Source organism: Poecilia latipinna, unplaced genomic scaffold (assembly GCF_001443285.1).
Source record: "Poecilia latipinna isolate Pla-1442-1.1 unplaced genomic scaffold, P_latipinna-1.0 Scaffold257, whole genome shotgun sequence".
NCBI classification, from domain to species: domain Eukaryota; kingdom Metazoa; phylum Chordata; class Actinopteri; order Cyprinodontiformes; family Poeciliidae; genus Poecilia; species Poecilia latipinna.
In genome coordinates this window covers 153610-169805 of record NW_015112873.1, presented here as the reverse complement: position 1 = coordinate 169805, position 16196 = coordinate 153610, and the positions used below count along the sequence as shown (strand labels likewise).

General features: G+C 36.6%; 2 protein-coding genes across 2 annotated transcripts; one reads left to right on the top strand and one right to left on the bottom strand.

Annotated features, from left to right (window-relative positions):
- The first annotated feature begins 1819 nt into the window (after positions 1-1819).
- On the top strand, positions 1820-4836 carry bcas2 (BCAS2 pre-mRNA processing factor). Its single transcript, XM_015033095.1, has 7 exons — positions 1820-2022; positions 3220-3312; positions 3416-3486; positions 3629-3790; positions 3869-3919; positions 4004-4084; positions 4182-4836. Exons 1-7 carry the CDS (start codon positions 1930-1932, stop codon positions 4306-4308), a joined length of 678 nt encoding a protein of 225 aa, XP_014888581.1. The 5' UTR covers positions 1820-1929; the 3' UTR covers positions 4309-4836.
- Positions 4837-5325: 489 nt separating this feature from the next.
- Positions 5326-14459, bottom strand: otud3 (OTU deubiquitinase 3). The gene is made up of 8 exons (XM_015033094.1): positions 14346-14459; positions 12488-12790; positions 10707-10855; positions 9431-9543; positions 9188-9310; positions 8125-8257; positions 6864-7051; positions 5326-5976 (listed from the first exon to the last, which is right to left on the bottom strand). The coding sequence occupies exons 2-8, from the start codon at positions 12691-12693 to the stop codon at positions 5812-5814; spliced, it is 1077 nt and encodes a 358-aa protein (XP_014888580.1). The 5' UTR covers positions 12694-12790; positions 14346-14459; the 3' UTR covers positions 5326-5811.
- Positions 14460-16196: the final 1737 nt, after the last annotated feature.

Genomic DNA, 16196 nt, shown 5'->3' with positions numbered 1-16196 from the left:
GGAAATTATATAACTTTCACATAAAAAGGTCAAATGAGTTGTCATAGTATGACATCATCTAAGCACCGGCCCATCAGAACAGGAAATAACTTTTTAGTTTTTTTTAGATGGTCTGCATCATTGCACTATTTTGACCAAAATTTGAAAAACAATATCACATCACTCTGAATAGTTTTATGTGTCATGTAATTAGTGAATTGTCTAGCTGACTGTCAGCTCTATGTTCCTTTTCGGGCTCACATATGGACTCCAGCTAAACTACCCAAAGAAAATACAAAATGCCCTCCTGTTCAGTGTTTTCTATTAATTCTTAAAATCTGTACTGTGTTGAAATTTAGATAGATTGTCTTTCTCAAAATTTTATTAATGCATTTTTTTTCATTTAAGGTGTGAAAAATAATTTCACTTATTTTGATTTAAGGAACAATACAGGCAACTTTTCTGTAATGTTAAAAAAACAAATTAATTAGGATTATAATTTACTAGTGAGCTGACAGAGCTGAAAAGCTTGACTTTACAACATTGTCTATCTGTTCATTACATTTAAAGAGCTGATAATATGAATACAGGAGGTTGAATTGTCCAAATACATGGATTCCAATTAGTGTTTGTTTAAATTAAAGTTTATCTAATCATGTCTGATCATCTCTAAGACAGGTTTGAATAGCAGTGTGGGCGTTGGCTGGAATATACAGATAAATTTGGACTTCAACAGCAAAACAGAGAAAGGCCATGTTATGCTTTTTAAGAATGGTCTCCAAAGGGATGATATACAAGAAGAGAAGGTGGACAACATAGAGGAATACTTCCCAAGGTGATAAGAAAACCTGTTTTCGACACTTTGGAACCTTCTAAGGGCTGTGCCTTACCAAAAAACAAACTTTTTGGTTTCTCTTTTGAAACCAAAAAGTTTCAAGAGAGAAGTTCATCACGGTTTATGTGCCGTTAGACACAACAAAACCAGGACAGCCAACCTATCTGAATCAGAAAATAACAGAATAAAGTGGAACATAAAGGGTAGACGAGTAATAGTGGTTTGGTGAAGCTGATCTTATAAACAGAGTAGAGTTAGTTGGTGATTTTCTCAGTGGGATTGCAACATACCTTTCCCTGCAAGAGACACAGAGACAATTTAGGCAACCCTTCTCCATTGAAAACTGGGTAGGCTGTTTGGCCGTGGGTCTGCTGCTCCTTGTGCTTCACTGTTAACCTACCTCTGTGCTATGGCTATGCCCTCGGGCGAAGCCTGTCTATCTGCTGGGGGCTGCTGCAGTCTTCCAGAAATGAGTCCATGTGTCCTTTGCTGCTCTTGGGTGCTGCGTGCTGCAAGTCTGACACCATTCTAGCTACTTTAATTAACAACTATGCAACTACTACATTGCATACACCCACTCAACACAAACACAATTATAAGTACACACCAATGCACTGACACACAAATAATCCGAGTGGTTGAAGGTCATACGAACATAGGCTACTATTACAGCAATGTGACTTAGTTTGATGCTGGATGCAGCCTTGATTTTTAAAGTCAAATACACAATAAAGACATAAATTCTGTAAAGCAAATCTACCCGGTACATGTAGGCAACCAGCTTCTGTACATGTTAAGCCCAAAATGCTTAACATGTGGAAGAAAGAGAATTAGCTAGAACACAGAAGGGAAATGTTGTCTGACGAAGATGATCTTTCAAGAGAATTCAGGTTTTGGTGATTTTTCTCAGTGGGATTGTATCTTCACTGTTACTGCAAAAAAAAAAAAAAAAAATAGTTTGAGCAGTCATCCTCCAATCCAATAGGCGGCAGTAACTACAACTTATACAGCAGGATGTAAACATTCTCTTCCGGAAAAGCTTTGGACTTACCGAGTCCGTTTAGCGTTTGAAAGAAGTGAACCTTCAAATAAAACGATAATTAAACAAATTGAAAATGGCCGGAACGGCTTCAGTAGCAGGTGAAGTTTTTGTGGACGCTTTGCCGTACTTTGACCAGGGTTACGATGCTCCAGGTGTCAGAGAAGCGGTGAGTAAAAACCTTACCTGCTAACAGAAACGTGTTAGCTGGCTATGCTACATGGATATAAAGCAGCAGAACACCTCGTTGTAGCCTTTAGCAGTTCTGCAATATGTTTAAATTGTCTGTAGCGACACAGGCTTAGTAAATATGCTTGGAAACTAATAAAATAAGGTCTTGATAGACTTTGTGGTGTCTTGTCCTCACAGAGCAAGGGTATAGTTTGTAGCTAGGGCTTAAGAATAATGCTTGTAAATGTATACCTTCATATTCTGATGATTTAATATTTATGTTGAGCGGTAATAGCTTCCCATTTATAAAATGGGAAGGAGTCAATTCTTGAATATCAACCATAATCAGTGATATGCCACTTCACCCACATAAAGAACTAATTCATAGAGGGCAGTTAGTTCTATACAAAATAAATTTTTTGCATGATTTTGTACTTTCATTTGGGTCTCTACTGGTTTTAGAAACGGTCCAAAAACTGAAGCTTATTTGCATAAAAGGGGGACAGAGTCCTAAAACAACTCATTCCAAAAAGAGTTCAAAATAGGCTGAACTGAGCAGTTGAAATCTCTCATTGTCTGATAATGATTTTGTGCAAAAATAATGAGAATGATTATCTGAAATCGTCAGATAATCATTCTGAGATTATCTAAGAATAATAATATCAGAATGAGATGCAGTGACCATGTTTTGTTTAGAGCTTAAACCCATCCTGACTTGTTTAAAAGGAAGCATAATGGGTCCTCTTTAGCTCAGGCTAAAATAAATTGATCCATGTTCATAGTTCACCACTAAGATACTTTGAACCAAGTTGTCAGCTCCTACTTTAAATAATTCTTGTTAATTTATCTTAATCTGTATGAAATATTGTTTTAAAAAAACTATATTTTCATGTATCAACACCTCTGATACATGTGAAACATTTTGATCACTCAAAAGTGAAGAGAATAACACTGATCATTCCTTCATCATGACACCTCTTAATGGCTAGGTGTACATTGGGCAGCAAATAAACATTTTGCCTTCAAACATGGTGTGTTTAAGAACAGAAAAATGGGAAGGTGTGGCGGTCTAACCAAGTTTGGCCAGCTGAGTTAGAGTACAGCGTACATCGCCGGATCGGCACACTTTGATTTTCTTTGAAAAGACTGAAATTTTTGGAAATCTGTCAAACATTAATCCCGTTCATTCCTTTAGGCTGCGGCGCTGGTTGAGGAAGAGACAAGAAGATACCGGCCTACAAAGAACTACCTGAGCTACCTGCCTACGCCCGACTTCTCAGCTTTTGAGGTGAGGAATCCATTAGACAACCTCTGGTTGATTTGATCAGTTTAGGCAGTGGCAGAAAATTAACAGCATCTGAATGTTTCTTTCTCATCTTTTTGGTCATCAGACAGAAATTATGAGGAACGAATTTGAACGGTTAGCAGCTCGGCAGCCCATGGAGCTCCTGAGCATGAAGAGGTAAAACCTGGTCATTGCAGAAATACTGTTTTTTTGAAGGTTTTTTTCTTTTTATGCTAATCCACCAATACAGAAATGTACAGTTTAAGTGCACACATTTTTTAGCATGCACTTAAAACTTTTGTTGTCACTCTTTGTGGAGATATGAGCTTCCGGCGCCCACGTCAGGACAGAAGAACGACATAACAGCGTGGCAGGAGTGTGTGAACAACTCTATGGCCCAGTTGGAGCACCAGGCAGTCCGCATCGAGAACCTGGAGCTCATGTCGCAGTACGGAACCAATGCATGGAAAGTCTACAACGGGTAAGAGGCATCAGCCTTTTCCTTCAAAGTCTGTTCACTGTTTGAAAATGCCTGACTGTCCTCATCCTCCTTTCTCAGCAACTTGGCCTTCATGATTGAGATGGCTCAGAAAGAGCTTCACAAGTTCAGGTAAAGACAGCAGGATGTTGGTATTTGATTGCCCAAAGTCCTTTTTAAAAAAATAAAAAATTCATAGATAATGTACTTCTACAGGAAGCAAATTCAAGATTTGAACTGGCAGCGTAAGAACGACCAGTTGGCAGCTGGAGCCAAACTACGCGAACTAGAGTCCAAGTATGTTAATGAGAATACCTGCATGTTTGTCACGGTGCGAAGATGAGGCCTCATGGTACTCTTCTGTGTCTTAACATATGTGCATTTCCATCCCTAGCTGGGTGTCACTGGTCAGTAAGAACTACGAAATCGAGCGGGCCATCGTCCAGTTGGAGAACGAAGTCGGTCAGCTCCGACAGCAGCAGGGGGACGAGAACAAGGAGAATATCAGACAGGACTTCTAGAGAACTGGACTCTCAATGGTTTCTGACGAAGATGGACTCCCTTTGGTTTCAGACTATGAGTAATCTGAGCATAAAGAAGTCGATACGAAACCACAGATGTGACTTAGATTGGTAGAAACGACAGTGGAGCAGTTTCAGACACCCGCTGAGAGAACAGAGTCTCAGCGGGTGTTCTGGCTTTAAAATGCGTTTCTTTTCGTGTTTCTGATACACTGGTGGCAGCTTTTTCTCTTGCTTTACCGCAGGACTTTAATAGATGCCTTTCAGCCAAGAGGTGTGTTAGCGGAAAGTGTACAGAGTGTAAGTCTGTTAAAGACTGCATTAAGTGTAGTTTTACATCATTGTCAATTGATGCTTTTTTTTTTTAATAAATCTTTGTAATAAAATGAATTCCTATTGTTCCTTTTGAGCCGTCATCTACAGTTTTCCAGTTGTCCAAGAGCTTCGTACTCAGTTTTAATCTACACTCATCATGGTTATGAATGTTGCCTACTTTCAATAATACAGTTGAAATGTTTTGATTTTAAATGGGCTGATGGTATAGCTCCAATGAATTACCTAAACAAGAATTTGCTGCACAAGTTTGGTTTCATAGATTTTTTTCTAACCAGGCATGGTAAAAACTCAAGACTCTAAAATAAAGAAAAACACTTATGTGGTTTTATGCTGTAGTATGCAACTTGTACAAATGTTTAAGCTTTGTGTGAACAGACCTCATCCTTACAAAGAAGCACTAAGCTGGATTTTTATGCATTTGTTAGTAGAATCCTGTTGAAGACACAAATTTTCCCCTTTGTGATATCTTTATACACATTTGTACATTTTGCCATACTCAATGACAATTTGTTTCTTTATGAAATCACAAATGAATTTTCCAACAATTGCAGACTTCCTGTTTTGCAACTTTCTAAAATGAAAGTGGTTGAGGATTAACACCTTTGAGTGAATTTGAAAAACTAGTTATGGTAATATACATGCTTCTGTGATAAATATGCACTACATCTCCTTATACTAGAATCAGTGAATTTGCCATTTATTAACAAGTATTGCCAAATTCCTTACATTACAATGCCTCTCTCCCGTTTGATTACCAGCAGAATTACCTAAGTTAATGTAAACTCAGTTTAATATAAATGAAAGCGGATCATCTGCACGCTTGTCATTGAAAGCCAGATTTCCAGCATAAGAAAAGGAGAGCGGCAGAGTAGAAGGTAGATCAGATCTGAACAGGATCTACAAACAAGAACGGGAACTGAACTTCAATCAAAACCCAGCAGAAAACACTGACACTCACGTTCCATCACGTTCTCTTCAGTAACTTTCACATGTCTCATTCACACAGGCTTGCAGGCACCATTTAACTTTTTTTTTTTTTAAGAAAAAAAGAACAACTCAGAAACAAACATTCCCTGTGATAGAATCACTGATTTTTAGCTATGTGCAAAACGAGATGGCCACAGGTAGCAAATGCTGCAGTGTGAAAGATTGGACCATGCCTCAGTTTTATATACTGAGAGTGTTGAGAGCTGGTACTAGAGTCACAGCATCTGGCAGGTTCTGGTTCTGGTCCTGGCCTCCTTTACTCTGAAGAAACTTCTGCCGATGCCTCTCCTCTTGGCGCTTCTTCTTTTCCAGCCGCTGCTGCTCTTTTCTTTGCTTGTTTGAAAGCTAGATGGCATGGAAAACAAACATTATAAAAGTACCAACAGTATACTAATGTATGCTTCTAAGCAGATTCTAAATTAAGTAGATTGTCAGTTTCAACATAGCACATATTATGCATATAAATGCAGTTATTTACTCTGCAAACTTGGGATAATTCAGCAAATCTCCAAACATCAGAATACAGCAACGTGTTCCCAAAATGATCGGTGGAATTTGTTGAGGAATTCAACCAGCCTTAGTGGGAAACCTATGGAGCTAAACTGGGACCATAAAGTTTGTATGCAAGAAAAACAAACAAACAAAAAAAACAGAAGAATTACTTTGAAACTGAAAAAAACTGTCTGAATCTGAAAAAAATGTTCAAACTGTAAAAAATAAAAAAAAAAGATGTGAAACTGAAACAAAAATGTTAAAAAAAAATTACTTTAGAGGTTTTTCTTTTCAGTTTCAGATTTTTTTTCCGGTTTCAAACTGGTCCTGTTTTAGGGGCAGGGCCACAGCTGACAGACGGCGTGGAATCATGACTGACAACTGTTGCACCCATGGACGAGGGAAACTGGAAATATCTCTAAGACATCTCTGACATTCTGTGTCTATGAGATTGGTTTAGAAAAATAACATGCTTCACTTTTATAACCTGCTTATGTTGACACACAACACAAATATCAATGGAAAAAAATATTACATTTACAAATCTGCACAGCATTTCAATGTTATTTTAATCTCATCAATATTCACAACATATTAAATACCCCAGCTTTTTTATTTATATCATTTTATTTCATGTAACTTAAGTATTATTTCAGTTTTTAAAGAAAATTACTTATTTTCATATTTGAAAATAAAAAAAGAAGAAGAAAAAAGCAGTACATCCCCATCCATGAAAATACCTTGGGCTTTTGGACGTCGCTGCCCTCTCCTGGCTTGTTATGCTCACTGCAGTCTGTGGCTTCGGCTCTGCAGGTTGAACAGGACTCCGATGTGCATTTGCCCTGGCACAGCTGACCAAGCGACGAACCAGCGAGCCATTCAGCATTTATTGTTGCTGCACTTAGCTGTAGCAGGTTCTCCTCATCTCCTGAAGGAGGGGGGAGGAAACTCCATGATCTGTTACTGTTCACATACATATAGAGTTACCACCTTTCAGAAATTAAAAGAAGAGATGCCTGCAATGGCCTGTGTCGACCTTCCCTCATGGGGTAAGATGGCCGCTGCAGTGATAGACATTATTTTATGGGAATGTTTCTTGTAAAAAAAAAAAAAAAAAAAAAGGGTTTCAAAGAGAAATCGTTCATACATAGAGGTGAGTTAGAATACCCCAAATTGTACTCTAATTTTTTCTTAAGTAGAAATATAAAGGAACAGTCTAATACATTACTTAAGCTTTAATTAAGCAAGTGTAAAAAAATATTTGATAAAATTTCTTCTCAAGTACTGAGTAACTGCATCAGATTTAATATTTTAGATTTCATTCATCAGACAGCCAAAAATATAAGGTTATGTGAAAATTCTTGTATTTGAAAGAGTATTACCAAAATATTTATACAAATAAGGAGTTAGGTTTGGAGGCTGGTTCTAGACCACACAGGGGCAAAGGTTGTCAGTGTTTTTTCAGTGTTTTACACTTAAAGAATGAAAAAAATAAAACAAAAAAACCCAGCAATATTTCATCATTTGTTATACCAAGTGACATTGTTCAGTCTTGAATGTGTCTCTTCCCTCTCACGTCTGTATTTTAAAAGAGATTTTGCTTCCAGGAACGTGGTGGAGAATCGGGTAGAGGACGTTTTAAAAAGACGCAGGATAGCATCTCACAGTGGCTGCGTAGTGTTCGTCTCTAGGCAACCGTGACAACAGCGTCGGTCCGTAGCGTTCTGGGCGGTCCTTTGTAGCTCCTGCCACTACAATTTAACTGACCTTAATATTTCCTGGGTTTTATTTTCGCCATTATAGTTATAATTAATGTCGATATATGTGTGATAGGCGTGACATTTTATAGAAATATGGAACAAATCCCATCCCGTCCATACGGGACGCAACATTTAGCAGCCAAATACGGGACGATTCTGTATTTTACGTGACGGGTGGCAACACTTCATACATACAACAAGCAGCATCTAAGAGCAGCTAAAGTTTTATTTAGCTACTAACCCTGGATTCCCCGGTTCTTGATGGAGCTCAGGATCACGTTTTCCTCTTCACACGCTGTCGGCAAGGGTTTCTTCTGTCTTTCCCTCTGACCGTCTCCAAACACACGCTGCTGGCTGTGGGAGTTCTGCAGGGTCTGGAAACCATGAAAGCATCCCAGTTAGCAAAGCATTAGAACAGGTGCAATCTGGATACATCTCCGCAGCTGCCCCGGCTCCAGAGGAATTTAGCAGGGGGGCATTGGCTTATTTTGGAGGGGCAGAGTAAATGAGCTATTGTTTTAATATAAATACTTAAACCTTTATGTAACCTTTCAAAAAATAGCCATGTTTGGTATAAAAAAAGAAACAATAAGGATGTATACAATATTGAGTAATTATGCTCAAATTAGAATAAACATTAGTTTATACGACGCAAAAATCTAAGGGATCCAATCTCTGAAGTCTATTTCTTTAAATGCAAAATCAATCTACTCAATTAAGAGTATACACAATATTGCTCAAGTAAAAGAAAAAAAAATACCGTGGAGTAAAACTACTCTAAGTACTGTTTTTTCTCAAAAAGATACTCAACAGTGCTACCCGCTTTTCAACACAGATAACAATATCAGAAGCCTATTCTTGTTAACAAGCTTAATGTGATATATTGGCATTACCTAGTCATCATTTAGCTAACATAACCTGCATGATGCATCAAACAGTGTTTGGCTTTTGCTGGTTTGCTCCCATGACTAACACACACCGGTGTGCCATTCTGCACTGCAGCATGTCTCAGTCACTGCCCCCCCAGCATCTAGAGGTCATGTCACATTTAAAGGCGGCTCGTAAAAACATGTTACGACATGTTAACAATGGATTAAACAGTTGACAGGACTGGAAAAAGTTGAGGAGACCGAGAGCACAGCTACGGGAAGAGCGGTGAGATCGGTGAGATCTCGACATGTCATCCTGAGTTCGACTCCCGTTACACGGTTCCTTTGCCGCATGTTTTTTTCCCCCTTCCTGTTGGACTGCTGTCAAATGAAGGCCAATAGTAACTCCTAAAGAGTATAAAATAAAACAACTACCTCAATGCGTAGCTGTGCAGGACTCTCAGAGTTGTCTCCGACTCGCCGCACGCTGTCATAGTGATCTCCGTATCGGTAGGCGATGTGCAGCTCTCTACACGCTTGCTTCTCGACACCATTTATCTGCCAAGACGACACGACTAATGAACTGGTGAAATACTGCTGCGCTGGTGTCCCACGGTTAAAATAGCATGAGCTCATGTGATGTCATTCGATTGCCTCATCCTGTGGGTTGATCCCTACCTCCCAAAGTGGGGCGTTTAGCTGATGAATGACCACTTTCACTTGCTGACTGCGAGCAAAAGCGACAATAGCGTCATTGCCAGCAAAGGTACCGGACTGGGCGAGATTGGACACTGGAGGAAAAGACAAGAATAAGTTAGTTTTTATACATTTTAAAAGCTACAATACAACTATATAATATAAATCACTGTTTTATGTAAAATGTCCTCTCACGTAGAATTGATGAGTTATCTATATTTGACTTGAAATGTAGCTAATAAAACATAAAAATTGTTAAATTAATGAAAACAGTTTTCTTATAATAGTAATGAGGGTTTGCACACTTTTCCCATTAAGAACTTTTCAAGTACTTTCAATGTAAGTTTTCAAACTTTTCCACACTTTGGAGATTAAAACAATACAGATTAACTAGAGAAGACCATTTCAATTCAGTTATTGATCATTTATTTCAGTTAATAATGTCTTGTGGTAGTATTCCACATTCAAAAAGGCAAACTAAAACACAAAAATGTTATGCTCTGAAATGTCTCTCTCTCACACACACACTATACACCTGACTCGTCTGAGAACACAACACTAATTTAACAAAAATAGAGCCCCCAATTGCAATAGCTGACATATAAAATCATTGATTCATAAGGAGTAATAAATATTCATTACACTGAAGCAATCCAAGCAAATCATTTTAAGGTAGCTGACCTTACTGCTCAAACACAAACTTATGAATTTGAAGAAAGTTACACAAAAATCTCTCTCTAAAAAAAAAAAAAAAAAGTCTTAGCTTCCAGCATTTAGCAAAATAGAAATACTTTGGGGAATTCTAACTCACCTAAAACAAGAGAGGTTTGGTCTGATTTAACTTAAAAAAAAAAAATTTTATTAAGTGTGTGACCTGGTTTCAAGAGTAAATAATGTTCTTCAAGTTTAGGGTTTTACTCAAGCATTAGACTGGACTTTATGACAAAACTGTGCAGTTTGAATTTGAAGCACTTCCAAGGATCTCATGCAAATATCTACCACTTTCCAAATATTGAATTGAAATCCATGCATTTTCAAGGATTTCAAGCACCTGCATGAAACCTGAATCTAAACGGAAATGACAACTCTGAAAAATGCTTCATCACTTCCAACCTGCAGACAAAAACTTCCAGGAGTCACTGCTTCATCATCAACTATTAAACAATCCCATAATAATCAATGGTTGGTATTGATATAATTGGTATAATTATTCAATTATAAAAATAAAAATGATTGTTTCCAACTGCTACTTTCTTACAGTGCTGTGGAAAAGGAACATCATCTTCAACAAAAGGCTCAAAGTCTTGTCGATGGGACATCATGTACTGGACGGTCTCCTGGCGAAGCCGCAGATGACCCCGCGAATGCCCCTCTAACTGGTCACCGAGCGCTCTGAACAGGCAGTTCCTGTAGGAGACAGAGATCACACATAATGACTGATGTACCTCATTACTCGCTTTATAGAAAAAAAAAAGATCTGTCTGAGTTAAAGCTATTGTTCCAGCCTGTCCATTAGGGACGGGTTAAAAGGTCCTCTCTCAACAAACTGAAGCCCAGTGTGTTATAATCAGAAAGATTATTCTTTTTTTAAAAAAAAAAAAAAAAAAATCTTTACAATTAGATAAAGGCGACTTAAGCTGTTTTGGAAGAGTTGAGAGAAATGCTTTTTAACAGGACAAACTAAAAAGGAGAAAAAGAAAACGAAGATATTTTGTCCTAGAATTGCAAAACAAAAACCCCAGAAAACAAAGATCATGGGAAATGCTTCGTAGCAGTCTTGCCACCAAGTGAGACATGGACTGTTTTTAGATAAAGAGGGTCTGAAATACGTCTTTTTACCTGTAATAAATAAAACATTCCATAACTGCATTTTGTATTTAGTCAGGTTATCTTGATTTGAAATTAAAATGTAATTATTTGTGTGACAAAAAAAATGGAGAAAGGAGAAAATATTTTTTCACAGCACTGTCTGTTTATATTCATAGTCTGCAGTAAGGAAATGTGGGTACTGGACTCAAATTAAACCATTTTCTACCAGCAAAGATTAATTAAAGTCATTTAGGTTTGAGTAGAGGTCAAACATGAAACAGAAAAAAATGATTGGAATTAAATATGGCACAAGTTTTGATAAGCAAGTTTTTAGGAAATAGCATATTTTTTAAATTGGTTGAGATTTGAATATTGTTATATTGATCTCCCATAATTCATGAAAATAATTAATTACAAGGAAAAATGACTGATAATGGTTTAATCAAAAGATATGAAATTTAAGTAGGAAGGAAAAAGAATGGCAATATGCAACTCCTAAATGAGGAAGTAATTAGCAAAGGGTAAAATTGTCTTGTTTTTTACAATACAGTTTTTTTTTTTTTTTGTCTAGTATTAACATAACCAGTGAAGGGTCTCAAGATATATGTTGATAATGAAATCACAACTTAAAGAATGTAGTAAACTTAAACATTGTAGTAATGGACTATATTATCAATCAATTGATAGGATAAAATAAATTGGCACATTTTGCAGATTTTTCATTTCACTGCTTAAGCTTATTTTATACAATATTAATAATACATGGAAAAGATACACAAATAACCCAATTCATTCGAAAATACTGGTAACGTCAACATGTGAAACGTTCAGCCCGTTCTGCTCAACAGTACAGCATAGGGCCAATCTGCTGATTAGGTTTTGGATTAATTGATTATTGATTGGGAAACAAAAAAAAGTGCTTATTAAGAGTTTTTTTTATTTTACAGAATTTGAACCAGGTCAAGCTAAAACTATGCCACGTGAGGAGTATTAGGTTATTTTTTGATATATAAAAAATTTCAGTCTAATTACTGCTCTGAGTAATTAGGTACGTTCTTTCAGCAAATGGCCTGTTATGAGTCTGTATACTTCAGTTAAAGATTAATCCATTACTAAATTAGTTGACAGTTATTTCAATAATTGGTTAATCACAATTAATTGTTTCAGGCCTAGACCAAACACACCAAGAGCGACACACATGACAAATATAAGCCGTTTCCCATCTCTTACCCGTCTCCTGGGACTTCTCTCAGCTTTAGCCCGAGCGCCTGGAGCTGATTGGAGAAGCTGACATACTCTGCTCCTTCGTCGTTATCCTGAGGGCGGTTCTTCCGATCTTTTGCGATGGCACGGCGAGCTGCTCGTTCATCCCTCTTGCGCTCCAGTTCACCCTTTTTATTGCTCCTCACAGGTTTTGCTGTCTGTTTCCGAGACATATTTCTTCTAATCGTTTCTTCGTGCCTGGAGCACCAAATAATGTCCTGTTTTGGCAACTAGATGGCACTTCATTAAATAATTCCAGTCTTGTGCAACCTAAAAACACAGAAAGAGGGGTAGGGAAATGAAACTGATAAGTGAAGATGGATACATGTTGCTACAAAGCAAGAATAGATATTATACATGTCTATTGAAATAATACAATGTGGAGGTGTCATAATGGTATGCAAGCTTTTACCAAAGATCTCCCACTTAACTATTCCGATTTTCCTATTTTTCTTTTTCTTTCTACTGAAAGAAAAATAAATAGTGTTGAAAATACGTATTCAGTCTGAAGTGCAAAATAAAATATGTAGAAATTATTTTAATAGGCACCAGCTGGTATGACATTATATTAGCAAGATACTGACCTTGAGTAAAAATGCAAGGTGCCATAGTATTTATACAAAACTGTTTAAACCTGAGCTAATTAATATGGATTAACCCCCCCCCACCCCCCCAAATGATAGAAACTCAATAATTATTTCTACTGCAACTAAGGCATAAAATATTAAAGTTATAACAATGTTATCTAAAATATGCATTTATAGTGATTTTCGAACATAGACACAAGCAAAATACAGAACTAACACCCGTAATATAAAGTGCAACTTATTCAAATCCCATATAGATTGAAACTGATAAATAATCTGAGCCTATCTGTAAAACAACTTTGAAAATGGTTTGCTTAGGACACCAACAGATTTAAACTAAAAAAAAAAAAAAAAATAATAGTATGAATTTTTCTTACGTCAAAATACATTTTTAATTTTATGTAGGCATTTTCTTTTCCTTTGTAAATCAGAAAAATTAAACAATTCCAACCTGATACTGTTCTTAAAGAGCCTCATTTACTTAATCATGTAACTGTAGTGTTCATTTAAAAAAAAAAAAAACTTTTTGTTTTTTTAAAACAAGATACTAATAACTTGCAGTTTTTTTGTCAGTCCAACTAAATTACCACTTTTGTTTAATGGAGGAATTATTAACTTAAGGAAAACGAAAGTGCTTCCAGATCTTTGTCGTAAGGTTTTTCCAAATGAAACACAATAAGAAATAAATGGCATTTAAACAGAAACCAAAATATGAATTCACTTTTAAATTAAAAATGTTCAGTAATTCGTTAGCATTCTGACTCTGTATAGTTTCCTTGTTCTGTTAAAAAGTGTTGTGAGCTACATTTTAAAAAACAATAACAAATAATTAGATGGTGAAAGAAGTGGTATTTTATGGTATACTTTTTCAGTTAATATGGCTTTAAATGTGTGGCCTGCGTGGTTTCTTACCTTTTTTTAGGCAAAGGCCTATTACTTTAGCTTTTTTTTATTAATAAATAAAAACTAAAGTAACAGCCCGGTTATTTCATTTTTATGTGCATAAAACTGCTCGGCAGAATTCAAATTAATATGTAAAACGCACAAACTACTCAAAGAACTCGGGTGTTAGCTGTTGTCAAATGGTTAAACGGAACTTAATTTTTACTGTTAGCTGAAATGACAACTAGCCGAAGCTAAATGGAGAAAATAACCGATGTAGTACATCAATTTTTAACTACCCGCTTTCGACACTCCGTCTGCCGAGTCGTAATATATCTTAACTCAAACAATCTTACCTGACATATGCGGAAAATTATGAGTTTTCTCTATATTTATACATGTTTTGGTTCAGACAAAAACATTTCGCGTCTACGTATTTGTTTACAACAGAAGTTCCGCTTACGTATTTGTAGGTACGTCAGTACGTACGGAAGCCATAAGGGGCCAAAGACGAATTAAAACCGCGCCACACTGTCGAAACAGTCATAAAAAATATCTATCTATCTATCTATCTATCTATCTATCTATCTATCTATCTATCTATCTATCTATCTATCTATCTATCTATCTATCTATCTATCTATCTATCCATAACAAACAACTGTGGCTCATTACAAAGTAAGAGTCTGTATCAGATCTGTAAGAAATCTTGCCTCTGAATAACATCCACCTTCTGCCAGTCTTGTAGATCCAGTCACCCTCAACTCTTTGAGATGACACCACACAGTTGGTGAAAATGACGTGGGGGTGGAAACTGCACCACAGAGTGAGTACAATTTTATTCACAGTGACTATCTGACAAACTATTGATCAAACCAAAAACATAAAGAAATGTACTTTTCTTTGTTATATATTCCTTTTGTGCATTTATTCCAACCAGCTGTGCAGGTTTGGATTAAGTCTAGTGAGTTGTTGGCTTTGTCTTGGCAGATGTACACTGGCCTGAAGGTTACATTTGTGCATGAGCAGCACTCTCACCACAGAGGAACAGTCAGCCAAGGGTGACTGAAAGGCAGAATTTTATCTGAAAGCAGACATACTCACCATAGCATGTGTTTTGCTCATGTGTGCATAGACGAGTACTGATATTCTACTTTAGTTGGACTTTCAGTGCTTGACAAATTACTGATTCCCATTGACATTTTTCTGCACTTTTTTTATTTTTATTTTTTTTTTTTACATTTTTTTTGTTGTTGCAACCATAAACATTTATGCATTTTATTTATATTTTATGTAAATGACAAACAATGAGGAAGAAAAGTAAGTACATTTTATTTATATAGCACCTTTCACAGGTCAGAAAACCTCAAAGCTTTTTAGGGGGGCAACATGGGGCGACAGTGTTAGGAGTTTGCCCTGCAATTGGCGGTTTGCTGGTTTGTGCAACCCCGCTCCATCCTTCTTTGTTGTTGTGTCCTTGGGCAAAACACTTCACCTACCTTGCTTGCTGTCAGACTCCCCCCCCAAGGCACCTGTGGGTGCTATCTGTATCCAGTAGCTTGCCAAGACTACTGTGTGAAGTGTTTTGGGGTCTTATGGACTACATAAGTACAAAGCTATCTACCATTTACAATAGAAAAACAAACATAAAAGATCTTTACCTAAAAAAATGTACAAAACCAAAAATTATTTTCCTTTTTGTTTCTGAATTTTACAGAATCAAATAAATTGAAAACACTTAAAATATGTTGAGGCATGAAGAATAAAAATAACTTTCCGAGGCATTGTATATATTCATGCAAAACAATTAAAAACGTCTCATTAAATATTAAATCTTGAGGAGGAAATTATCAGCCAAGTCTTTTTATCGTTGGAAAATAACAAATACATTGTATCTAAACAATAAAATTTTACTAGAAAACAAAATTCATTTGCTTGCTGAAGAAAATGATGGGACATTAGCCACCAGGAAAGTGGAGTTACATTGGTAATGTCTCAGGAAGTCTTGCATGTACAGTATCGATATCAGCCAATGCCTTTTGAGTGAGATCAAGATTTGGGCTTTGACTCCATTTCAGTTGGTCCACTTTTATGCGATAGTTCAGTGTCCTTCAATCTGAAGGATCCAGTACTGCTTTAGCTTTATTTAGTTATTTATTTTACAAATAATCTCACATTTTCCACATAGGCACACTTTGAAAAAAACT

Coding starts and splice junctions, on each gene's coding strand:
- bcas2 (XM_015033095.1), top strand. CDS start 1,930: ATGGCCGGAACGGCTTCAGTAGCAGGTGAAGTTTTTGTGGACGCTTTG. Junction 3,920..4,003: donor AAAGAGCTTCACAAGTTCAG/GTAAAGACAGCA, acceptor GTACTTCTACAG/GAAGCAAATTCAAGATTTGA. Junction 4,085..4,181: donor CTACGCGAACTAGAGTCCAA/GTATGTTAATGA, acceptor TTCCATCCCTAG/CTGGGTGTCACTGGTCAGTA.
- otud3 (XM_015033094.1), bottom strand. CDS start 12,693: ATGTCTCGGAAACAGACAGCAAAACCTGTGAGGAGCAATAAAAAGGGT. Junction 9,544..10,706: donor TGTTCCTTTTCCACAGCACT/GTAAGAAAGTAG, acceptor CTTTTCCTCCAG/TGTCCAATCTCGCCCAGTCC. Junction 7,052..8,124: donor CAAGAACCGGGGAATCCAGG/GTTAGTAGCTAA, acceptor CCCCTCCTTCAG/GAGATGAGGAGAACCTGCTA.